At 37.9% G+C, this 26,450-nt stretch overlaps 1 protein-coding gene across 1 annotated transcript in view; it reads left to right on the top strand.

Annotated features, from left to right (window-relative positions):
- DCC (DCC netrin 1 receptor) overlaps positions 1–26,450 on the top strand; it is a 450,546-nt gene that overhangs the window by 246,112 nt on the left and 177,984 nt on the right. Inside the window, exons 9-10 of the mRNA XM_039322125.1 lie at positions 20,174–20,315; positions 23,444–23,554. Coding sequence (XP_039178059.1) covers positions 20,174–20,315; positions 23,444–23,554 — 253 coding nt within the window. The remainder of the gene's footprint in view (positions 1–20,173; positions 20,316–23,443; positions 23,555–26,450) is intronic.

Raw genomic sequence — 26,450 nt, forward strand, 5'->3', positions numbered from 1 at the left:
AGTTCTCAGTCATCCAGGTCATAGTTGTCTCAAAGGTGCTTTTTCAAAAGGCAACTGGACTGTTCTTTCCCTTGAGGAAGAAGAAAACGTTTTGCTTCTCATCCAAGAAGCTTCATTGGTTCTGGGCCTGAAAAGCTCTCACTCAGGGAGAGTCCAACAACCAGATGACTGCAAAGAAATACGATCCTTCCTTCCTTCCTTCCTTCCTTCCTTCCTTCCTTCCTTCCTTCCTTCCTTCCTTCCTTCCTTTCTTCTTCTCCTTCTCCTCCTCTTCCTCCCCCTCCTCCTCCTCCTCCTCCTCCTCCCCCTCCCCTCCTCCTCCTCCTTCTTCTTTCTTCTTCTTCTTCCCAGTTGCCTTTGAAAAAACACTGTTGAGACAGTTGTGAATTCTTGCACTGTGCAAGACTATAAAGTGGTTTGGCTGAGCATGCTTTGTTAATCCAACATCAGAGCAATCTGGAGCATGTATTTTCATTTCTGTGTGTGAAATGTGAAAATCTCATGCACTCCTTACATCCGTAATATGAAATTATGTCCCTCTGCTTCCAACTTAAGAGTTCTTCATGGACACCTTTGCTTGTCAACCCACCTATTTCCTTTCCAATCCTTACATTTCTCACTCCTCAACATCAGAAATCTCTTTTTCCATACTCTTTTTCCTTTCCTTTCTGTGTTTCCAGGTCGGCTGAAATAAATGCAACTCTGAGTTAAAACGTTAGCAAAGTAATGAGTTCATATGAAAAGTACCGTGCATGGAATCTAGGAAATCACTGTCACCACAAAATTGACAAACTGTGCAATTGAAGGAGCATGAGCTGGCATCTAATGGCTACATACACTGAAAACCAAACTTTATTTATTCAGTACTGGAATAGCAGCTTTAATGCACAGCCGTTTATACTGTTTTCTTCATATTAGATTTTTATTTCACTTCCAGTTTTAACTTATTGCTAGGCAGCTGCTTGTTACGGTAAACTGTAATTCGTATGCATTACATTCTCTGCTTTCCTCTATACTTTATCCAAAACCCACTGATTATCAGAGGTTTATCAATCATTTCTCTTGATTGTTTTATTTACTCTATTATTATAAATAGAGATAAATGGATTTCCCTCATTCCAATGAACTGAATTCAGTCTGTTCATTTTCTTGCCCTATATTCTATTGACTCAACTTTTGATTTATAACATTTTATAAAATTTAAAGTTTATAAAATTTGAGGCTGGCTCAGGAATTCTGGAAGTTGAAATCCACAAGCCATAAAAGGGTCATTGTTCCCCATCCCTGGTCTACTATAAGAATATTATAATTCTGTAACCCTCTTTGTGTTTCCCAAATGAATAAGGAAAGATTCTTTCAAGAGTAGCGCTATATTTCCTATGAAATGTGCTGCCCAAATGCAGTCATCCAACCTGTATTTTTTAATTGGGGGGGGGATATTGGCTAAAATTAACTTTTTAAAAATATTACCGTTTCTTTATTTGATGAAGTCTTGATTTTCTCAGTTGCTTTCATTCACTTTATCTTTACCGCTTGCCTATTCTGTTTCATGTTTCACAGCACATAATTTTAATATGCTCTTAACCTTTTGGTAAATGTCTCTGAGAACCAGTGGCAAGAAGGAATGAATATATATATAATATTAAAATGTACATCTGAAGTAGCATTTTTGCACAGTAAAACTGTACTCACATATTTAGCTGAAGTGTTACCTGCTCCTCTACCCAGGTTGCTTATGTAGATATTTTAAAATCTCCAATTAGTCCCCAATAAATCTTGGAAATAAAACTACTTCATTAGATAAATGTTTTTGTTAACTCCCTCTTGAAATAGTCTTTGTTCTGCAATGGTGCATAGCCATCTATTTTTCCATATACACGGGTTTTTTTTTTGTGGAGTTGCCTTTATAGGTAACTACAAGCAGTAGGAACAACCACAAATGCAACCTTAAGTTTGTGTATGCAGTTCCCAGATCTATGATATTTTATTTTTCATTTATGACATTTCAACTCAGTTTCATTCTGATATAGTTTTGCAGAGGGGAGGGGGTGTCATATGAAAACTCATGTCAACATTCACATCAGGTTATCCACCAGCTTGATCTGCTGCTGTTTTTTTATTTATTTGTTCAGCGCATGGCATCTGCAGAAGTCATGCAATCACTGATATACAACACTAATAAAACAAATTATACATACAAACACAAAGTAGAACATTAGTGGGGATATGGATATGGATATCTAATCTATCTATCTATCTTAAATAAATAAACAAAGAAAGAAAGAAAGAAATAAGTGGACATTACAATATATGAGATATAATGTTAAATTAAGGTAAAACCATGCTAAAATCACCATAATATGGCACCTAAGAGTCACAATAGGATAGATGTTATAATTTGATATCTAAGGAAGCTAGCCATCTAACTGCTTCTGGTATGGCTGTGTTGGGATCATCCCAGATGCCTTGAAATTTTCTAAGGCGACATTCATGAACTACCCGTATATTCCGGCATATAAGGCGACTAGGCGTATAAGACGACCCCCAACTTTTGAGAAGATTTTCAGGGTTTAGAAAGTCATCTTATACGCCAGAAAATACAGTACAATATTGAATTTCTGTTTATAGATGAGCACAATAGGAGCTCCTTTGCTGCTAGAAAGCTTTGTCTTGTTAGTGCTTTTTTCTATAAAAAAAATAGGGCTGGCCACTAGGGGGCAGATTGGTTTTAAATTCAGAGAACAGCTACCGTATATTCCTGAGTATAAGACGACCCCTGACTTTTGAGAAGATTTTCAGGGATTAGAAAGTCGTCTTATACACCGGAAAATACGGTATGTATGTTATTGTTTGTTCTGAGGCACCACAGTCACTTTGTGGGTTCTCAGCCATTCCCAACTTAAAGAACTTTGTCATCCTTCTAGCAGGGCCTGTCCTGATTCTATTTGGGGCAAATGAATCCTGAATATGCTGATGTGATGGAATGTAGTGAGGAGGTGGGTCCCCAGGAGAGAAGGGCTGCAGTCCAGAGGAACAAGAGGCAACTTAGCCCAGACATTATGTGTGAGAAAAGGAGGGTGAAGATAGTCCCTCCCTAATGTTCACTGTCAAATGTATATTGTGGATGCAGATAGTGGAGTCCTCAGTCTTACAAGATTTTGTCTATACCTGTGAAGCCCTAAAGAACTCAGCTTGGAAGAATTCCCATGAGTTATTATCAATTTGGGGCATGACATCTGCTCAGATTAAAATCCAGAGAGCACCAGAATGCCCCTGAAAACAGCTTGAAGAATGTTGCTGTTAACCAAAGGCCATTGATAGCTGCACATGACCTCTTTCTGTTTTATTAGTGGTTCATGTCCGGAATGCCAAAGTTTCAGATCAGAAGTTGAAGTTGAGAAAACATCATTGCTTTTTGGCAAACATGTTATAAAATGCAGTCACACGACTGAGGGACACTGCAAACGGCCATAAATGCAGGCCAACTGGGGAGCATCCATCATGCGGTCATGTGACTTTTGGGATGCAATCATTGGAAGTTTGGCACAGGGTCATATGTACCTTCGAGGGGGTCTGCTGTAAATGTGAACGGTCGCTAAGTGACTGGTCATAAGTTGAACCTACCTGCATGTCTCATCTATCCTGGATTTAATGGAACGTGGGGAGCCAAGATGGATGATCAATAATTCTGATGGTAGCAATGATAGAAATAATTTCAAGCTCCACTTAGAAAGTTCAAATTCTCTAAAATTCTCTAAAACCTATGTTCAAATTCAGCTTCTTTTGCGGTACATTTATAACAGAGAGAATTTTCCAACTGTCATAGGGAAAGAGAGGGTTTTTTTTCCTGTGTAATACAGATTAAAAAATACATCTAAAATAAAACCTAAAAATCTGGCTGTAGTGGTATTCTTTTATGGCAAGATTGACAGTTTGAAGAACTTTTTAAAATATTCTATTGAATGCCTCTGAAGGTCATAGAATAAAAAAAAAGTAGCTTAATTAAAAGATGCCATCAGAGCACAACTAGAAATCTTTGTTTAAATGACCCCGGTCACTAATCCCATAAAAATCTGTGTAATGTACTATCTTCATTGGTGATGTCTGGTCATACTGCTATACATGTGTATGATAGCCGACTCTCATGACACTTACTAAATGTCTGGCAACTGAGAATTTAACAAGACTAAAGAGAAAACTAGAGAGATCAAAGGACAAACCATTAGTTAAGATTTTGTATTTTCAGGGACAGCTGCAGCCATGATGATTTAGATCATGCATAATGTTGAGGAGGGAATCCTCAGGGTTTAAGAACTAATAGAGTTCAGTCAGAATCACTGAGCAAAAAGAATAATTTGGAGTAGGTAACATATAGAGGACTGCAATAAATAAAATATGATGGTGATAAAATTTAAATCAAGAGAGAAAGCTCATGTTTGCATCTCTAAAACATTATTGCTATTAGGAGACAATTGCTTTGTCTGGAAATAATATTAACCCACTGCTTCAGATCAAAGACCATGCATTTATACACTCTATAAAGCAATTGCAGGGATTTTCAGTTAACCAAACTAGGAAACATGTATTAAATAATCAACGTATTATTGACTCCTATGAAATTTCAAGAACAGAGTTCTCCACCCTAGAGAAAAAAAAGCCACTTTCCCATAATACAAGGCACATTAAAGTAATAAAAAAAATTAAAATCAAAGGACTTCACTAGATGCAATTCAAACATTGAGACAGACAGACAAGAGAGAGAGAGATGATAGATAGACAGAGATTCAGATAGATAGATAAATAGATAGATAGATAGATAGATAGATAGATAGATAGATAGATAGATAGATAGATAGACAGATAGACAGACAGACAGACAGACAGACAGACAGACAGACAGACAGACCGACAGACTGATTTATGGTGTATGAATCAAATTTGCCCATTCCACAGTGTGAGACATCTATACATATTAAAACATTTCAGTAGAAATTTTCTTTAAGCAGTGTTTCAACAGAGCAAATGAAACAGTTCTCCTGAACCCTGCCATCATGATTTTTTGCAAATTAAGTACCAGGAAGAGAACAGATTAAAAAAAGAAGAAAAAAACTCAGACAGCTAGGTGCTATCTTCACTTTACATTATTTGCTTCAAACTTTCAAGAATTCCTAGCAAACCATTTGCTTCTAGGGAAAGGTAAGAGTAATCCCTTAGATCAGCAACAGCAAACAAGGGTGAGGGCTCATCTTCATGTCCTGCCACACACAAAAATGGCTCTTGTGTGCCTTAATGTGTGGGTAAAAGAAACTAAGTGAATCAAGAAATACAAAAGTTACATTAATATTGAAAAAATAATGGAATAGTATCATTAAAGAAAGAATGATGAAGGAGGGACAAAACTGTGAATGTGAAATGTGAATGACAAACCTGAAAATAATGTCAAAGAAACAGTGGTGGATAACAGTACATTTAACTTAGCTAACTTGGGGTGAGTTGGCTGAGGTGAGTTGGCTCCGGTGAGTTGGCCTGCAGTGAGTTGGCCCCGGTGAGTTGGCCTGCAGTGAGTTGGCCCTGGTGAGTTGACCAAGGAGAGTTGTCCTAGACCCAGTAAAGTATATACATATCCAGCAGTCTACCAGTTGACTGCTATCCCATGTCTACTTGCTCTATGTCAATAATATAATAGTGCACAGCTGACATGGTCCTGAAGTCTTTGACACATGGAGATAAAGTGTATTTTCCATGGGGGTACCATCAAGTTGAAGCAACTGTGATGGTTCTATGAATACCCCTTTAAGGAAACCATGGTCAGTTTTACAACACAGCTATCATCTATATCACAGACTAAACATCCAGATTTAATGAAACCAATGAGAAACTAAAGTTATTTTCTGGGAGTGTGCTTTCTTTATTTTTACTAATAGGCTTTTTTCAAATTCTTTATTTTTACTAATAGGCTTTTTTCAAATTATTATAGAAAAATCAATTGCTTTGTGAAATATTAATAATTGCTATCCTGTTCCTATTAGTTATTTTGGATTGTAGGACTAGTATATTATTCCTTTTAAAAGTAGAACTCCCTTTACAGATTAAGTTCTCATCTGAATATTAATATGTCAATTATCTTAATATTTTGCCTTTTGATAAATAAACTCTTAATTATTAGACTTGGTATAAGTATTATATCAATAGCTATAGCAGGTGCAACCAGTAATTAAAATGGTAGTCAGTTAGAGGTGCCATTGATTGTAGACCATTTAAAATATATAATGACCTTGTCTTTAATTGAAAACTGAATTAATTTCCAATTTTGTTTTTTGAAAGAGGAAAGAACCACATGAAGTTCCTTAAAACACACACTTGGTCACCTAAGAGAGAGAACCTGATATAAATATAAATTTTCTTCCACCTTCATTGTTATGCTCTCTACATTCTTCTACAATGGCAAAGTAAAACCAATACGCTAGATCAGAACCGCACTGCAAATGTGAATTTTAATAGATTTATTTGCATGTTAATAGGCAGCATTCCACATGTGGTTTCACTGTTCCAGGAACAGCTGCAATTGGTAAATGCCAAGCCTATTACAGAGGCAATATGACAGGACTTAAACAACAAAAAGAATCATTCTCTTGCAAAGGACTGTGGTTAGGATTGGGGTCAATCTGCAACTCAGCCTTAAAAAGGTTAGCTAGTCCATATTTTAGTTACCCTTTGGAGTAGCATACAGTGAACACCTAATCGTTAGCATGCAGTGTAGCATACACTAGCATATAGAAAATACCTAATAGCAATAGCACTTAGACTTATATACTACCCCACAATACTTTATAGAACTCGCTGGGCAGTTTACAATATCAGCATATTGCCCCCACAATCTGGGTCCTCATTTTACCAACTTTGGAAGGATGGAAGGCTGAGTCAAGCTTGAGCTGGTCAGTATCAAACTTCTAACAGTGGGCAGAGTTAGCTTGCAATACTGCATTCTAAGCACTGAGCCATCACAGCTCTTATTAATCTTTAGGCTGAATATGTGAAAGTATAGGGGTGAAGACAAAGCTATGTTTGAGAAGTAAAATTCATTCATTCATTCATTTACTAGCTGTACCCACCCACACGTTGCTGTGGCTCAGTGTGGTTAAATGGAAAAGAAAGAAAAGAGAAAGCGTACGTTTGTAATATGTTTAATTTCATAATGCTTGTGGATATACAATATTTTTTGTTGTTCCATTGTGTGTGCAGATATAGAGATTACGTCCAACAGATGGCACTTTTTTAAAAAAAGCATGTTTTTACCTGTCACAGGTATGATATCTATATAATATAGGTATATAAAAGCATGCACATATTTGAATGCAACGTTGTGTCAAAATTTCAAAGCAATCAGTGAAGAACTTTTGGAGATTTAAGATTTTAAACAAACAAACATTTACATTTTTATTTATATAGATTTCCCACTATTATTTTTTATAAATAACTCAAGGTGGAAAACATACCTTATACTCCTTCCTCCTCCTATTTTCCCCACAACATTAATCCTGTGAGGTGGGTTTGGCCGAGAGAGAGAGATACTGGCCCAGTATCACCCACCCAGCTTTTATGCCTAGGTTGGGACTAAAACTCACATGTGTCAAGTAAGAAACTTTGGCAGCTACGTGCCTCTGCATTTCAACTTGCATTTAGATAAAGAGGGTGGGAAGTGTTATTTTCAAGTGGGTCGATGGAGAAACGAAGCTTCTTCAATTCAGCTGCAGACTATGTGAGACTGAAGCCTTGTCAAGGACACCAGAACAGGTGTAGATTTGAAGCAGATGGTTTCCATAACAAAGGGATATGGATTGTTGATATGGATTACATAAGACATTGGGGGTTTGACTGGAGAAACAATTGTTTAAGTCTATTAACTGGTATGTGAACCTCAGAGTTAGTTTTGCTTTGGCACAACCATGCAGTGTATTCAATAAACTTTAAGATTTTCAGAAATGGGATTAATCTGGAGTTTTATTTCGATTCTCGAGCTGGATGTTGACACTCTTGGTGATTGGTTCAAAGTCACCCAATCAGCTTTCATACCTATAGCAGGAGTAGAACTCATGATTTTAGCCTGATGCTTTAACCACTAGACCAAACTGGCTATAAATTGTCTAAATGAGGATTTTGTTTGCTTCTTGGAGAAGGGGCCTAAGCAGAGCAGAGGAGAAGGAATGACCTTGGAAGAAACCATCGTCCCCTTTCCTTGTCTCATTAGTAATCTAAGAAGGGTACAGAAAGAGGAAGGTTGTTCATCTGACATTTTCCCAAATGCATTTTAGTAGGGGGAGAATAATCTTGGAGTTGGCCTAGCAAAAAGTCACAACCTTTTCTGCTTTGAATATTATGAACCCAGTAGCATTTAGATGCGATTGCTCTTCTGTTATGAATTCTCCCACCGAAGCCCCAGAGAACTGCTCTGCTGAATCCTTGATTTCAATCTTTTTAAAAAAAAAAAAAAAAAAAAACTCCTAGCCTTAAGTTTGATTTATACATTTTTATCAGCTTATAAAATTGTTTAAACAAGCCTACATAACCATACATATTCATCTTTGTGAACATAATATATGCATTTTTTTCTCCCTTTGCAAGCAATTTTCCTTTGTAGTACATTTTGCTGATACTTCGCCTAATACAATAGTTTTTCACACACTTTACCACTCTAAATACATTCTCATCTTAAAAAATATATTAAGTAGCATTGCAAAGTTCAGAAAAGTGTGATATTTATATATCAGAGCATTTTAATTCACATATAGATCAGGAAAGGTTTGGAAAATGTGAAGTGTAAAAGATTGCTTTAAAATCTATCACAATCAGAATGAAGTTAAAATGGCCTGAGTTCTGATTCTTCAGAGTTTTGATTTCCTTCCTTTCTTTCTTCCTTCCTTCCTTCCTTCCTTCCTTCCTTCCTTCCTTCCTTCCTTCCTTCCTTCCTTCCTTCCCTCCCTCCCTCCCTTTCTCCCTCCACTATATAACCCCTTTATGATTAATATGACTTCAGAACAAGCAATAGAAAGGAAGGAAATATAACCTTCCGCAGGAGGATAAAATAATGAAATATGTCCCTTTTTTTCTTTTTTTTTCTATTTTTCCTCCTATTTTTTCCTCCTGTGAAAAGAAAAGTCTTCATCCTGGTTCATCCAAGCCGGGGATAAATAAACAACATGGCGAGTGCTTTAGAAAGAAGGTTGCAGTTTATTGAAGAGCCAGACCGAAAGATGGTTCTGGCAGGAAAGAGGAGAGGAAAAAAAGGGCTGAGCACATGTGGGTAGTAGGTTTTTATACCGTCTCTAGCCTTTTGTTTGAAATAGTTTTCTATTCCTGTTTTAGGCTTTGTACTTTCTATGTCACATATTCTGACCTGAGTCTGGGTGTGCCTTTCTGGTATTGATGGTGACGCATTAGTCCTATTATGTCCTAAAGGTCATATACTGCTTTCCTGGTGCTGGGGTTAATGACTCCTAGAGTTTGGGTGGGATATGCAGATTTTAGGTGTCTTTGTCTTCTTGATCTCCTAGCTGGGGCCTTTCTGATGCTTTACATCTGCATTTGTACAGAGCTGGCTTCTGCCTGGGAGAGAGAGAGACTTGGGGGCCAGGTTGATTTCTGCTTTTAAAATCCTTTTGAGGAAATATATTTTTCTGCCCTTTTAATATTTCCTTCTCTGGAGGGGGGGCTGACTTCCCACATTTCCTTTTATATATAAAAACGTACATTTGAACAAAGCAAATAATTCCTTTGAAGGTCTGCACAGTATTTACACCAAGGTATCTGGGCATTTTCATTTAGTAGTAATAGCATATAGATCAATATGGCTAGCCCATTTGATTTCCAAGACACCCCCATATTGTGAAATTTGAGCAGGATTGGATTCTCTCTGAAGCCTCTGATTCCCAGTAGAAGCCTATCACAAAACTCACATCTCTTTTTGTTCAAAGATTGCTTTAGTGAAGCAAGAATGTAAAAATCACCTCTTTGTAAAGGAAATGGATGGATCAAGTGCACTGAAATTCAAATGGATTTCAGTATGGATATCACTGGAGAATCAAATCATAAACTGCACCTTTTATGGGCCAGTAACTGATAATGTTACATTCCTCGCTCCTAAGGTTGATTGCTACTAACCACCATTCATAGCTGGTGTGAAAGAGATGACAGTTTAGCATGTAATGCACATTAGAACAGATAAGGCATGCAATTTATAACTATAGCATCCAGTGGTGATTTGCCAATGCAAATGGGGGTTAAGCATCAAAAGGAATTTCTACAGCAGTCAGATTACAAGCAAGATACTAAGTCTTAAAGGCAGTTTAGACATTCAGGTGATTGGAAATGAGAAGGAAATTTCTGAATGCATATTAGGTCAATGACTTCTCTTTCTTTTTAGGGGTAATCACAGATACACGTAGTAGAACATTAGCTCTTCCCCCTTCCCCGCCCCAAATATCTTTAATGTTGGGAGAATTTGACAGTGCTAAAGTGTTATTTCACATAAAAGCCATTTATGGAAATAATTGTGCAAGATAACCACTGCAACATGAAAATTAGTTTGTGTGCTCTGGGTTTGATGTTGCCAGAAGGCCTTAATGTTTTAAAAACTACAGGCAAATATAATTATTTTCTTTTTGTTGATTAAGAAAGAGAAGATGGGGGCTGAAAACCGAAAAAAATGTTTTTTTTTTTTTTTACCAAAGAACCACAACAATTCTCAGCAACATGATTTCAAAATGTGAAATTGCCTTTAGCCAGGACAATTGCTGGCAATCCCAAGAAGTGTGAGTAATTTAATTTCCAGCATCCATGCTGGCATTCAGGCTGGTGGACTTTCCCCCTTCTATGCCAAAAAATCTCACCAATTGACTGTGCCCACTTTACCATGCCTCTCATCTTCTAATTAAATGATTGTTTTTAATTCATTTGAGAAGTGGCTTCTATAGTATACCCTGTTGCCACTGCTGTAGGTTGGACATGTTCATGAGCAATCAAGTACATTGAGAAACTGGGTTTGTGTGTGTGTGTGTGTGTGTGTGTGTGTGTGTGTGTGTGTATGTGAAAATGTGTATCTGAGAGTGTGACAGATATATGCGTGGAGGTGATATTCAGAGAGATTCAAATTTTCCTCCCTACTTGCCTGACCATTCCTCTTAAAAAGAATATTGCACTGGAATGTAGTCTAAAATCAAAGATCTCTTTCCCAGGAGGTAAAGAGACAGCAGAATTTGGAATTTCTGGTAGACAGGAAGAGAGCAAGGATGCACACTCCCTAGCTATTCCCAGGGAGTCCTCGACTTACAACAGTTCATTTAGTGACCGTTCAAAGTTACAACGCTGTTGCAAAATGTGACATGACCATTTTTCACAGTTACGACCTTTGCAGCATCCCCATAATCACGTGATCAAAATTCAGATGCTTGGCAACTGGTTCATATTTATGACCATCGCTGTGTCCCAAGGTCACATGATCACCATTTGCAACCTTCTGACAAGCAAAGACAATGGGGAAGCCAGATTCACTTAACAACTGGGTTACTAACTTATCAACTGCAGTGATTCATTTAACAACTGTGGCAAGAAAGGTTATAAAAGGGAGCAAAACTCACTTAACAAATGTCTCACTTAACAATGGAAATTTTGGTCTCAATTGTGGTCGTAATTCAAGAACTACCTCTAGTTATACAAATAATTGCTTTAGTCTGGCAAGATTCTGTTTTTAGCTGAGCAACAATTAAAGAATTACTCTGAAGTAACTGCACATGTTCTTGGTTCTTTGGGCCTGACAAATATATTGAGAAAAGCCAAGATAAATTCAGATCAAAATCTAACTGAATCCATATCCAAGACTGATTCTATGAGTCATTTAATGCTAAACAGTTTTGTAAGAAACACTTGGTAGACACCTAATCAGTGAATGCTAATTCAGACACAGAAGGAAGGAATCACCCATCTAAACTGATCTGTTTGCCTGAATTCTGCAGGTTAAATATGAACTTGGATAGCCAAGTGTTATAGCACATAGTGGGAAAATAAAAATTCATTCTTGAAAGGACACTGGCAGACCACTTCCACACTACTGCCAAAAATATAATGGGAGTCCATGAAAGTCAGTTGAGTTCAGCTTAACTCAAAAATTTTTTTCTTTAAGGAAAAAAAACTGGTATAATTATGGATTTCTAAACACTGCTATTTTATGAAGCATGTTGTGATATGTTAATACAGGGCATCAAGATGCTTGTTATGATTTCACAGATGTTAAATCCCATTGCCAATTAATCCTTCTGTTACTACTTAATGTGTATTAGCTGTTACAAATTGATGGGAAATTTTTACTCAAGATTTTGTAGAATTTCATTTCCCATTATCCTTATTGTTGATCTTCCTGGCTGGATGGTGATTGGACCACACCTACAGCTGGAGTGTACTGAAGAAGAATTTAGGAAAATAAAATTTCCCTAATTCCCACAGGTTATAATGTATAGTATTTAGAGAACGTTATGCATCTGTCCTTTATATGAATTGGTTTTAAGCACAATTAAAATAAAATAATACATTCCTTAAAGTGAAACATAAAATTACAAGGCTCCAAACATATGAATTCTGTTAACTAACTAATATAACCTCAGGCTGTGCATGTGGAAAGAAGAACACAATAGTCAAGATAAACAGGAACAATTTTTAAAAAAAAATCATTCTGCCAAAAATACCCACCTTTCATTATTATTAATAATAATAACCTGTAAGAAATACCACTTGCCTGCAAGCAAGAAGTGGTGGAGCCACAAAATAGACAAAGTAATACAAAATGAAGAAACTTAAGTGCTCTGGGAACTTAGAATTCAAATAGACAATCACCTGCCACATAACACAGCAGTATTGATAAGAAAGATTAAAAAAAAAATCTGGATAATGGGTGTTGCAGAATCTGGAGATAGCCAAATAGAAATGAACTGGAAAAAATATAAAACATAAAATCCTGCAAAGAGAAAGAGAGCAACTGTGGCAAAAGGAAGCAAAACTAGTACCAATGTTAATAGATGCTTTCGTTGCAATCCCAAAATATCTGGAGCATCACTTGAACACTATCAACATTGACAAAATCCCCATCAGTCAATTGCAAAAGGCAGCAATTGGAACAGCTTACATCCTACGCCACTACTTTAACACCATCAAAGAACAGCATCTGCCTATCACAGGAAAGGACTTGATAGGTGTATAAAAATGGCAAATACAGTCTAAACATCTGGCTGACTATGCAACCAACCATAATAACAAACTTCTAACTTCTCCCCCCAAAATCTCCGCACTCTCTTATCCTAAATCGTATCCTAAATCCTTTCCTCTTTCTTAGGATGGAAATCTTTTACAATCTTTTACACTTCTTATGATACTGTGCACATGTTAGCTCAACTTCCCCTACTCTCCATGTTATTCTTCAGTGAACCATATTAATATTCTTTAAACTCCACCATGTGTGCACAGTTGTTAGCATTGCTTTATCAACAAACTTTGTCCATAACTCGCTTGGTGCATAATGTCTGTATTTGGCTTATCATTCAAACTATTCTTAGTGTGTATCTAACATGTTTAGTGACCTCTATACTTTTAGGTCCTTGACCGCAACAAAACTCTTTGGTTAACATATGTGCACTTAAAGAAAAGCCTACCTCTTCCTTATAATGCTATTCTTTGCATAAATGCCACGTATAAGACATCTCAATTAAAAGTTAAAATCATATCACTGCTCTACAACAGGGGTGTCAAACTCGCAATGTCACGTGACGTGTTGCAATGTATCATGACTTTTTTGCCATTGCCAGCAATGGGATGGGTGTGGTTTCGCTATGATGCATCTGCCCCATGGGCCAGCAGCTTGACACCCCTGCTGTATAAGAACCTATTAGTAACGTTCATGATGCCAGGTGCAAGGAACCAAGAACAACATGGGAGTTATTTCAGAGTAGTTTCTTTATTGTTGCTTGCCTGTAGACAGGTATCTTGCCAAAGTAAAGTACAAATCTGCATAATTATTAGATATGCTGCGTGAAAGGTTAGGGAGGGTTTGCCTTGTTCCTCTTCTTGCATATCAAATATTCCAAGCTAATCTGCTTCTTTGCTCCTTGGGAAAGACCCTCTCTCCCCTGCAACTCTGTACTACATTCTGCCACATCTATGACCAGTTAGGTTCATATAAGTATATTAGATTTTTAAGTGGCTATATGTATTAGATTGCATACATTTACAAGTGTATAAATGTAACTGTTGTAGTTCTTCCTACCATGGCCTGTTCTTATGTAAGTGGTTAAGTAAGGGATAACACATAGACATGTAACTACATATTCTAAGACTGAAACGTAGTGTGTTCTGTAAATCCAACCACTTCAAATGATAAATCCTCCTTTGTGGTTCAGTTTGATGTATCAGTCCAGACAGGAGGAAGAAGAAGATAACTGGAAATCTAACAAGCCTAAACAATTGTCTGGTTTCCTGCTAAGCATTATCTGAAGTCTCCCAAGCCTTTTGTGAACTGAGCAAAGTGAACAGATGTTGTGTATTGTATTCATAGTGATCTCTCAATAGTTGGTATCTGCAGAACATTCACAGCTGCTATAATAGACATTTCTGAGGATAGATTTTCCTTTTTGAAGGTAGAGCAGTTCATTCCTGGTAGGGTGTCACTACATTATGTTCTGCTCATTTCTCCTCAGGATGCTCCATTTCCTACTGAAATAAATCTCTTTCCAGTTATGCCAGCTGCAAAGCTGCTCACTGGTCAAAACAATAAAAAAGGAAACAAAAATCCATCAACTTCTCCATTAGGGAAGGAACAAATGAGCTGAACAAAGCTGAGACAGTCCTTTTTTATTGACTGAAGAATTGGTTTGTTTAAGTCTCCTTTCAAGATAATGCATGATAGAAATGGACCAGCTCTAAGAATGCCCTTAAGGCTGGTCCATCTTAAATACCTTTCCCTCTAACAAAGAGATGTGCATTTTTTAAAAAACAAAATTAAAAGTGTATAATAGCTAAACATTCAAATAAACTGGAAAAATAGGCTGTAAAATATAGATACCACAAAGATCACATTACTAGGGTGTTTTTTAATAAGATAAAGCATAAATTTGCAACAATTGTTAGATAGCAGGATGGATTAAGCTAGAGGTGGGGAACTATGGACCCTTTATGACTTGTGGACTTCAATTCCCAGAATTTCTGGGCATGACTGGCTCAGGAATTCTGAGAGTTGAAGTCCACAAGTTATAATGTTTTCAGTCTGGCCCTTTAAAGTCTTCAGCAACACATCCATTGCCAGTATAATCAAGCTACTGGTTGTCCTCTTTTTTTCTTTCTTTGAATTTTCCCCAGCATTATGGAACTCTGGAAAATGGATTTTTGTATAATCAATCCATTTTCCAGAGTTCCATAATGCTGGGGAAAATTGCAGTGAGATATTCTGGTGAGAGAATTGGAATAGATGGCTATATTATATTATGGAAATAACTTACGTCTCTCTTTTTGAGCTTTGATCTGTCCAAACCTGAACATTTCTATTGAACTCATAAAGTGATAGCTGCTCATCTATTGCAGAACTGAGACATATATTGATTTTGGTGAATTCATACTACTAAATAAAATCTTTCTTCTCATCCTATTTTATATGATTACAATTAAATCCTACACTGCCGGATGCTTCTTAATTTCTAGAAATAGAATTGTTTTCAAAATACTTTATAGGTTTGCTCTTGGGTTTATAAAGTACATTTTAAAACTATGTCTGTGCATCTTCATTTTCATATTACCGTTACATGCCTAAAGCTTTCTTTCCAATCTTGGCTACCAAACTCACATTTAACAAACCTATTTCCAGAATGGATAAAAGCAGTCTGTTAATCCATATGGACATTTTATATCATACAGCACAAAATGCATTTAAGATGGTATAGAAAAGGATTTTGACATACACATGCAGAAATTGAAAATCATATTGTATTATAAACCTTCTTGTGTATCAATGCTTTAAATTTTTCTATGAATTAATAAACTCCCTGCTGCAAATCTGGATATTTTGCAAAAGATTTGTCAACATCTGCTGCTATTAATTGGCTGGATTTCCGGCTTTGTTTGAAAGGAACATCTAGACCTCACATAGCTAATTCTGGACAGTCATTCAGAAATGCTAATAAATTCTTTTTTAAATTGGTGATCTTGATGTAAACACAGTTTTCCTTAGTGTCAGAGAGCATCACTACGAAACCCTTAAAAATAGGAGCTCTGGAAATGCAGTTGTGGCTAGATTTTGGAACCAAACACCTAGTTCTGCAGCTCATTTATAAATTCAGACCAATAATTTCTGTGGTAGCCTCAAAATTCAAACATCCTAGAATACATCAATGATAGATAGCTCGTTACAGCAATGAAGTCTTCAAATGTTTGGAATATAGCGGCAAATCCTCAAAGCAACTGTGTCTTTTCTTAAAATTACAGCTTCAGCACAGAAAAAGATATCTGACATTTAAGGAGTTGCTACAGATGCTAGATGTGAACCTTCACACATTCTAAAGCCCCCTTTTAACTCTGTATCCAAAACACTGCACAGCCATACTGCTCTGCATTATTTCTTCACATATATTTTTAAAAGATACTTTCTAGAGAGACGGTGGTTGGCCAAACATGTTCATATCTGCAGGTGCTTGCTTTATTATTTTCCTTTAAAGTTATATCTTCTGAAAGCACAGTGATCTTTTCCTTTACATAAATGCATTTAGCATCACCGCAGTGGAAGCCAAGTGATTTAATTTTCATTGGCAGGGGCTATGCTTTAAGTGGATTTCCAAATGCAAACCTATACATGCTGAGAATATGTCTATACTTGTGCATCTTAAAGTTGGCAAAGAGGTTGTTTGTTCTAATGTAGGGGTAAGCATTCTCTAGCCTTCCAGATGTTGGCAAAATCTTCATGGAGGAATGGACAGATGCTCCTTGCTCTTCCGTATCTGAAAAGTATAACCAGCTCTCAATTAGAAAAGGCAGGAGCAGGAAAAGAGAGAGATCAAGCTGCAGAACTGAAGTAATGTACATGGCCACTGGTGGGATTCAAATATGTGAACAACCGGTTCTCTGTGAGGATGTCGCTTTCGAAAGTCCATTCTGGGCCTGGGCAACAAAAAATTAGCTATCGGCTCTGCCGAAGTGGTGCGAACTGGCTGAATCCCACCAGTGTACATGGCTCTTTTGGAGGAGAAGAATTAAAACATGAAGTTGTGAACTGGAGGTTTTAAGAACAGATTGGACAGCCATTTGTCTGAAATGGTGTAGGGTGTCCTGCTTGAACACAGGGTTGGACTACAAGACCTCCAAGGTCTCTTACAACTCTGCTATTCTGTTATTCTATTTTCCATCTGGGATCTCCGCATGCACCTACCGTAGAAGATATATGGCCGGTCTGTCTTGAGAAGAAGACCTAGATCAGAGGTGTCATACTCAATTTCATTGAGAGCCGCATCAGCATTCTGCTTGCCCTTGGGAGGTGGGGGTGGGCATGGCCAGAGTGGTCACAGATGACTGGATGGGTGTGGAATGGGAATGGGACCAGGTGGACGCCAGGGGCCTGATCCACCAGCTACCTCTCGGGGATAGGAGCTTCCTGCCCTTCCCATTTGCTGGGGCCGTCGTAGGTGGGGCGGCGAGCAGGAGGTGTGTCCAGCAGAACTGGAGGATAAGGTTGGATGGCAGGGGCCAAGTGCCCAGGGGCCATGGCGCAGCGTCACCCCTGCCCTGCCATTTGCCTTACTTTGCCTCGTGCTCCTGGAGAGTGCACAGCCATGGAGGCCGTGCAAAGACAGAAGGTGGGATGGAGGAGGTGCATCTGGTGGGCCGGATCACATGCCTCCCACCCCTCATGCCTCTGCCTTCACCTCCTGCTGGTGTCACTGCTGTGCCTGCTGCTTGAAGGGCTGGCCCAGTGGTTGCAGTAGGCTGCAGAGCTGGGGCTGGTGGGCTGCAGCTACTGCGGGACACCATTGGCCTCCGCATCTCGCCAGCTCCTCCAGCCTGTGGGCCTTCTGTTTGCCATGTCTGACCTAGATCAATCTAAATAGAATCTGATCAGTCATATGGGTTGGAAGCATGGGGGAACATCCTCCCTCGGTCCTGGTTCATAGCACAGGTCTCTGCCATCTCTTGCTATAATAGTTTTAGCATTTTCTGGAATAGCACTAAACCCACATTCAGAAGGAACCTGATTATCAGCTCTTGGTTGACATGAGTGATTTGTGCTTAAAGGAATCCATTTTGATAGGACTCACTTTAAGTGAAAATGTTTCACATACAGTAACGCAGTTGGCAAAATAACTCTTTTGTTTTATGATGGCCTTTAAGATTATCTTCATATGTCTTTGCTTAAAGACAAAAATAATGCCTTTAGCTGTTTTTTTTCTTTCTTTTACTGATTCCCCCCCCCTGTGGTTTTACAATTAACCAGTGGAACAACCTGCCTCCAGAAGCAGTGAATGCGCCAACACTGGAAGTTTTTAAGAGACTGGACAGCCATTTGTCCGAAATGGTATAGGGTTTCCTGCCTGAGCAGGGGGTTGGACTAGATGACCTCCAAGGTCCCTTCCAACTTTATTATTATTATTATTATTATTATTATTATTATTACTCAATTAAGACATTTTATGAACCCCCCCCTTTACATTCATATTGTTCCCAGGAGTTGTAATGCAATAGAAAATAAAAGACTTAAAATTTCCTACAGCAAAATAATAACATCTACCTACTTTCTTTATATTATCTGCTGCTTTATTGGCAGTTGTTGCTGCTTTGTTTGGAGCCACAGTATAGTCATTTATTTTAATGAAAGAGTGGGCCCAGGGTCCACTGAAAGATTTCTCTCTTTTTTTTATGCAAAGAGAGAAGCAGAAAGGAACAAATAAGAAAGCTTCTTCCTGTCCTGCTGAAAATAGTGTCTCAGAATGCTTTTGCACATATCATTGGCATAAATAAATAAACAAATACACAAATGCTGAACAAGAAAAAAAATAAAAACAAAACTTTACGTATTACCTCAGTGTAGCTGCTAGGTCTAGAAATGATCTGGTAAAATATGTTTTCTGGAAAGCTGTTGGGTTTGGTGTGCAATCATTTCAACATAAAGGGCAGTAAGGTAGAATGGTTGCATGCCATTATGGTGTGTTCTGAAATTGAATATTTACTGCATAAAAATGATCGTTTGGCATATTGAAATAAGATTGCCAGTATGCACGAAGGAGTATTTTATGGACTCGCACTGCCCCCTGTACAATTCCTGATCACAGGACATGTTGATAGCCACTACAGGTAGTTTTCAACTTACAATCCCAGTCGGGACCAGAATTACCATTGCTAAGCAAGGCGATTGTTGAGTCACATCGGATTTGATGACCTTGTTTGCCATGGTTGTTAAGTGAATCAGTGCAGTTGTTAAGTGAATCACTGCAGATGTTAAGTGAATCATGCAGTCATAAGTACAAGCTGGTTACCAAGTGCCCAAATGTTGATCATATGACCATGGGGATGCTGCTATGATCATACGTGTGAGGTCCAGTTGTTAGTCACTTTTTTTCAGTGCCAGTGTAACTTCAAACAATTGCTAAATGAATAGTTGTACGTTGAGGACTATCTCTAACTCAATTCATAAAGGATATGTCTCCGAGGGTTATTGGTCTTTAAGATTCAATGCGACCTCCAGGTTGAGAGCAGCATATCTTCAAATAACATTGCAAGTGAACAATGGCAGGAGAAGATAATTTCTCTTTCTATTTTTTTCCCTGCTTTTAAGTCCTATAGAGACTTCTGATTGGCCACTGTAAGAAACCAATTGTTATCCAGTCTAAGATGGGTAACCTCTAGATGGCAGCAGAGAACACAAAACCTCTAATTGCTTGCTGCCATCTAGTGATCATTTGGGAAGGATAGCTCAATCTTTATCTAATCAAGAAAAGCAATTTGTACACCCTTACAACATACAAGGAATTATTTCTAGATTTACCCCTTCAAATCAATGGGACATGATTTAGCAAGCCTTTTGAATAGGCTGGCATGCTTGAGTCTTAGGGAATCAGAAAATTAACACAGCAACATCCAGTTTAATGTGTTTGCTTTACAGAGCATCAAAGTGAGTTGGCTACCCCCACCATCCAGCATGCAAAATGGATTTATCACTGGCTATAAAATACGGCACAGAAAGACAGCTCGCAGGGGTGAGGTAGAAACATTGGAGCCAAATAACCTCTGGTATCTGTTTACAGGTAAGTGTTTACATGACATTAGACTTATAAAACAGAGGAGGAATGAAATACTAGGGGAATAAAATGAGATTTTACTTCAAACGAATGTTGGTTGCCTTGCATTCTGCTGACATTTATTGGACTCTACAACAACAGCCTTCATGCATTTTTACTTTGTTTCCTATTTAATGGTTTTATCATCTATTTGTGCCTCCCTATATTCCATGCCTTAATGAGTTTGCAATACAATTCCCCATGCTGTCTTGCAGGTTTTATCTTAAATTAGGTTCTACAAATGACAACTCCAAAGCAAAAACAAAGCCTGTCACCCAGAAATAAGACGTTGTGGTCATTAGTTCTAAGCAAAAAAAAAAAAAAAAAAAAAATGGCCATTCGTTTTGATAGGTGAATGCAGACGAACTCTCCATAGGTATTTGATTCCACCTGCAGTTTCATGCTTACCTTTTTGCACTTGCTCAGAAGTGTTCTGTAAGATGTGCATCCTTGGAGGAAACTTTTAAGGCAAGATATACTTTCAGAGCTGTTCAGTCACATCCATTTCTTGTCAGAATTATCAACTTCTTTTCATGTCTCAGCTAGCCCAAGTAAATTCAACTGTATGCTGAATCCCTTTCAGTAAGTATATAAAGATATGAAACTAACTGTTGATAGACTAGTTTGGTCTTAATGCACCAGGCTAGAAACCAGGAGGCAGTGAGTTCTAGTTCCACCATAGACATGGAAACTAGGCTAGGTGACTTTGGCAAGTCTCTCTGATAGATAGGTAGGTAGGTAGGTAGGTAGGTAGGTAGGTAGGTAGGTAGGTAGGTAGGTAGGTAGGTAGATAGATAGATAGATAGATAGATAGATAGATAGATAGATAGATAGATAATGTTAATCAGTTTCAAGAAAGGCTGTTAAATACTGCAAGCTGAATGGAATATAAACAAATGCAAACCCCAATGCCACAATTTTGCTTCCATATTACAGTATTTTCCAAAGGAACTGGGAATCTTGCAGCTTTTAAAGAGATTATTTAAATATTCAAGCAGCAAGACTGTTTCCTTAAAAGCATCTGCTGGTAAAGGCAGGTGTTTTTGCCCACTAATGAGGACAGCTGCAATACCCAAGTAATTCAGAATTGCAACAATGACTTTAAATCACTATTGTTGATTTTATAGTTAGATTGAGCACCAGCTAGAATTTAAAGGAAAATATGGCTCTTTCGAGTATCAAAATCCTTCCCCAGGGGATCTCTGCAATTAAATGTGCCTGCTTATTGTTATGCTTCATGGTTAGTATAAGATGCACGAAATGATAATAATAATAATAAACTTCATTGTATGTGTATACACAGTGTGTATACATGTAATGCTGTCAAATGGAAGAGAAATCTGGTACAAAATAATTTCAAGGCACTTCTGTGTTGGAATGTAACAATTGTCAGAACAAAATAGCTGCTTCAGGATTCAAACTGGATTGAATGCATTATTAAAATTTGAGATGGGAGCTTAGTTTGTTGTATGTCTATGCAGATTCTCAGTCATCCAGGTCATGGTTGTCCCAAAGGTGCTTTTTCAGTTCTTCAGTCAGAATTGAAGAAGCTTCTTGGATGAGAAGAGAAACGTCTTCAAACAAAACAAAGTTCACTTGCCTTTTGAAAAAGCACCTTTGGGATAGCTTGTTGTATCTACTATAGTATCTTCTTTAAAGAAAAAAAAATGGTTATACTTTTTCAGAGGTATTATAAATTAGAACATATGAGTGGGAAAAGCTGTGCAGTATAACTCAGTTTACTGAACATTTTCCTCATGATAACAGTGCTGGCAGAATTCTCAGGCAACTATTTTGCCTTCCCTCTTTACTTCTTGCCCAACACTGCTGTTTGATTGGCAATGGGAGAGGGTGAAGAAGGGATATGGAGAAAGGAGCACAGATACGTATCACCTGCTCAGGCTTTCTGTTCTTCCATAGAAAGGAATAAATTGGATTGAGCTCAGAGGAGGGGAAGCAAGGTGGTGAGGGTTCAAGATACTACCCTCTGTGAGAAATATTAAAGGATCTGGATGTGAATTAGCCCACAGAAGACAAGGTTGACTAGAGATACAATAGCTATCTTGGTAGTCCTCAACTTATGACCAGTTGCTTATTGACCATTGAAAGTTATGACAGACTTTCCCAGGAATACTTATGACTCAGTTCTGCAGTTCCACCAGCTTCCCCACTCCTGTGGTCATGTGACTGCATTTTGGGTGCTTGGCAATTGGCCTGCATTTAGGTTTTTGCTAAAAAAAAAAAAGGACATTTACTTCTGGTTTTTGGCAAAACTGGCCCATAGCAAAAAGGTGATTGCTTAAAGACCAGGGCATTCACCTTATGATTGTGGCAGTTGCTTTACAATTGCCATAGTTGCTTTAGGAGTGCAACAGTCAAATGATGAATGCTGCAAAAATTTTTATAAAGTCAGGTTGGTCAACTGGATGATCTGACCTGCTTTACAACTGTCAGAACCTATAATGGACAGACTCCATTGTCATATATCACCTATATCTGAAAAGTTGTCCCATTAAATAGGGAACTGAATAATTCTCCATTTCCCAGAGGGCAGGAAGAGATGAGAAGAGAAGAGAAGAGAAGAGAAGAGAAGAGAAGAGAAGAGAAGAGAAGAGAAGAGAAGAGAAGAGAGAAGAGGAGTGGGAGGAGAGCAGAGCAGAGCAGAGCAGAGCAGAGCAGAGAAGAGAAGAGAAGAGAAGAGAAGAGAAGAGAAGAGAAGAGAAGAGAAGAGAAGAGAAACTTTGCAACTATATGGACTGCTGCCAGGGGAACAGACTGCAGCTGGGAAAGCCTGTTTTAGTCCTCCCTTATGCATATAAGCTTGGGCTATTCACTCTCTTTAAATGTTAGACTGCAAAGTAAAAAAATTAAAAAGAAAATCTACCAATCTGCCTACACTGGGCCAGTAGGACAGATCATGGTTTATAACTTTCAGTGAAGAAAACTTCATCCTGCTGATGCATACACACATAGACATATTGACATGGGGAGAGGAAAACTAGGTTTGGAGACATACTGCTATGATAGAAATGATTGCATTAATTTGACTTGTAGTATGAACTGAATGTTTTCTGTTTGATTTGCATTGCAAATAGGTCTTGACAAAGGAAGCCAGTATAGTTTCCAGGTTGCAGCTATGACAGCCAATGGAACGGGACCTTCTTCAGACTGGTATACTGCAGAAACTCCAGAGAGTGATCTTGATGGTAATTGTGCTTATTTTCACAGCTGTTATGCTTCTTTTGTACTCAGATAGTTGCCTTGCCTTTCGGGTAAACTGCTGTGGAGGTTAGGATGATCCAGTGTCCAAGTCACTGGAGTTGATGCCTGAATATTTTCTTGAGCAGAAGTGTTTTCATTGATTGCATGCTGCTAAATTTCTCTCTCTGTATGGGCAAGTGAAGCAGAAATGAGAAAAAAAAGACAGTTCTGTTCTCTTCCATTATTTTCACAAGGTGTTTCTAAGCATCTGTCTAATTTTAACTTCTGCACCAGCTGTTGCTATCATGTCTTTTGCCAAACTGTAACAATTGGATGGATGCTCAGAGCAAGGATAGTTTTCACAGTAGCCTTCAACTTCAATATTTTCCATGCTGTGGGTACCGCAGGAGATAGCTAAAGAGCTTCTTTACTCTGTGGCAGGTCTAAAATCTATCTGATCAGCCCAATCTATTGGAATTCTTAAAGCCTGAAAGCAAAGCCTTTCAGATTCTGAAATACTTCAGCCACAAGTCACAAGTCTAGGGCTTCATTAGAATGTACGTATGGATTCACTGGAGGAAACCAACATCTCTTATGTCTGAAAGAAAAGAAAAAGTTTTCCAGAAGCTCATGACTTCAGGAGACATCTCCCATTGTTTCTCCCCAACATTTGATACAACCCTAAAAACTTATCTTGTAGCCTTTTGTTGAAAGATTCAACCTTGCAGGGACATAGAAACCCACTCTTGATTCCGTTCCCAAATGAAACAGAGCTGTGTTACTGCTGTTACTAAGGCTTGGAAAGCCATGTGATTAGTTTCCCAATTATGAGCATCTCAGTTTAAAAAAGGACCTCAGGGAAACAGGGACAAGTGCCAAGAAGAGTAATGAAGTAGTCATGGGACTAGAAACAAAGTCATAGGAGAAGAAGTTGGATATATTTAACACTGAAAAAAAAGGAACCGGCGAAAGTATAGCAAAACGTTTCAAGTATCTAAAGAGTTTTTTCACAAGGCCAAGACTTTCTCTGTTTTCCCAAAGTGCAGGACCCAGAATAATGGTTTTAATTACAGTAAAGTACTGTAGATTTCAGCTGAATGCAGAAAAAAAAATAGTAATATTTTTGAATACTTTGGAACTTGAGTAGAGAGATATCCTGCACCCCTCTACTGGATCAGATCAGATAGATTCATCCCTCTGGAATGTTTTAATTCAGATTCCTGTATCAGACAGGAAGTTATATCATCCTGACATACAGACCTGCCCTTAATGCTCTCACTTTGAGGGTAAACATCATTATGTAAAACACAGAAAAGGTAAAAGGAAGAAAGAAGCAAGAAAAAGAACTGTCACTAAATCTAATATGAATCAACACCATGTTGATGCAAATTAGATTTAGTGATAGTTCTTTTTCTTGCTTCACTCCAGTTACCTTTCTATATCTATCCTTCCAAACCATTCTTGCTTCAGCTATGTCTCTATATCATTTAATGCCTTGCCTTTTATTCTTCAAATATCTCACTTCTTTCCATTTTGAGGATCTCCTGTAGTCCGTCTGACTACAAATTTTTTCATTTTGTTCCTCTTCTGAACTTTAAGCCTTATTCCTTTGCTTTATATGACCAAAGTATCTCAAAGTTCTTCTTTTGTACTGGTCTCTCACTTTTGTATTCAGCTGACATTTATTCCATCTACATTCATTCTTAATCCTGTCTTTTCTTTTTAAGCTCTAGGGTATCCATCACCAGCCTGATTCTCTCCATGTTTGGCATTTTAACCTTTAAAATCCCCCAGTCTTTCTGACTTCCAGCTTTATCTCTATAGGAATTAGGAATTCAGTAAGAATTCTGAGAGCCTGTATCCTAACACAACTGGAAATATGAGATGGGCAAATCTTTCCTTTGCAGGGCAGGGCATCTGATTTGTCAAGAGAACCATAGAGCCGGTTTACTCAGTTGAAATATTAAACTTGGTGTGTCGAGAGCCTCAAATCCTCCTGAGTGTTCAGAATGGATGTTTCAACTGAATGGATCAAAAATCCATGACTGATAACCCCAATATTTATTCATTTCAGGAGAAAGATTTCAAATCTAAGGAGACTTGTTTTGTGTGCTTTCATGATTGGCATGCAATTTTGCACATCTTTGTAATTTAACAGTCTACTGCAGATCAGCCAGAGACCTGGTATTAAATCTGGAACTAGCTTTTTCCTATCCCTGTTTGAGATGATTTCTTTAAGGATCATCCCTGTAGAGAAGCAGATCTGGTAAATTCTAGCACGGGAAGGAAAAGATTGCTAAGGAAGAGATTATTTACGGCAGGCCCTTTTTTCTCATTTTTGCTGTAACAGTTTTGTCACTGCTTCCTTCTTGGCATTTGCACTAACATGGGAACAAATAGTATCTTAAAGAATTCCCTTAAATCCCTATGGATAGTATATTTTGCTAAAGCAATTAGAAATCTAAACAATGCAGGCTATCTAAGATTCCCTGGAAAGCCAAAACAGTCTTTCCAACAGCTGGAAAGGTTTTAAATATTCATTTTGAAAGAAAATCCCATGTTTTGTTTCCTTTAAAAAAAAAAAGATTTTTGTCTGATCTCCTGAAATTTCCTATATGAACCACATCAGACCCTGCTTAGCTTTTGCAAAATTAGCCAAAGATGCTCGTTGATACCACATATTATCACATAGTTTAAATATTTTTTGCAGTAAAAAATAATTACCTTTATAGTATTTCTTTTCTGCTGTACTCGTTTTGTGAAAGAGAAGATGAAAAATAAGACTTCTTGTCTCATGGGGGGGGGGAAGAGAACTTTCTGAGGCATCCTATTGTATTTTGAGGGAGGAAAATCCTAGTGTATTTCATCAGTTCTTCCTTTACTCAGGAAAGGGGGAAAAAA

Source organism: Crotalus tigris, unplaced genomic scaffold (genome assembly GCF_016545835.1).
Source record: "Crotalus tigris isolate CLP2741 ecotype Arizona unplaced genomic scaffold, ASM1654583v1 scf7180000023830.6690815, whole genome shotgun sequence".
Lineage (NCBI taxonomy): Eukaryota > Metazoa > Chordata > Lepidosauria > Squamata > Viperidae > Crotalus > Crotalus tigris.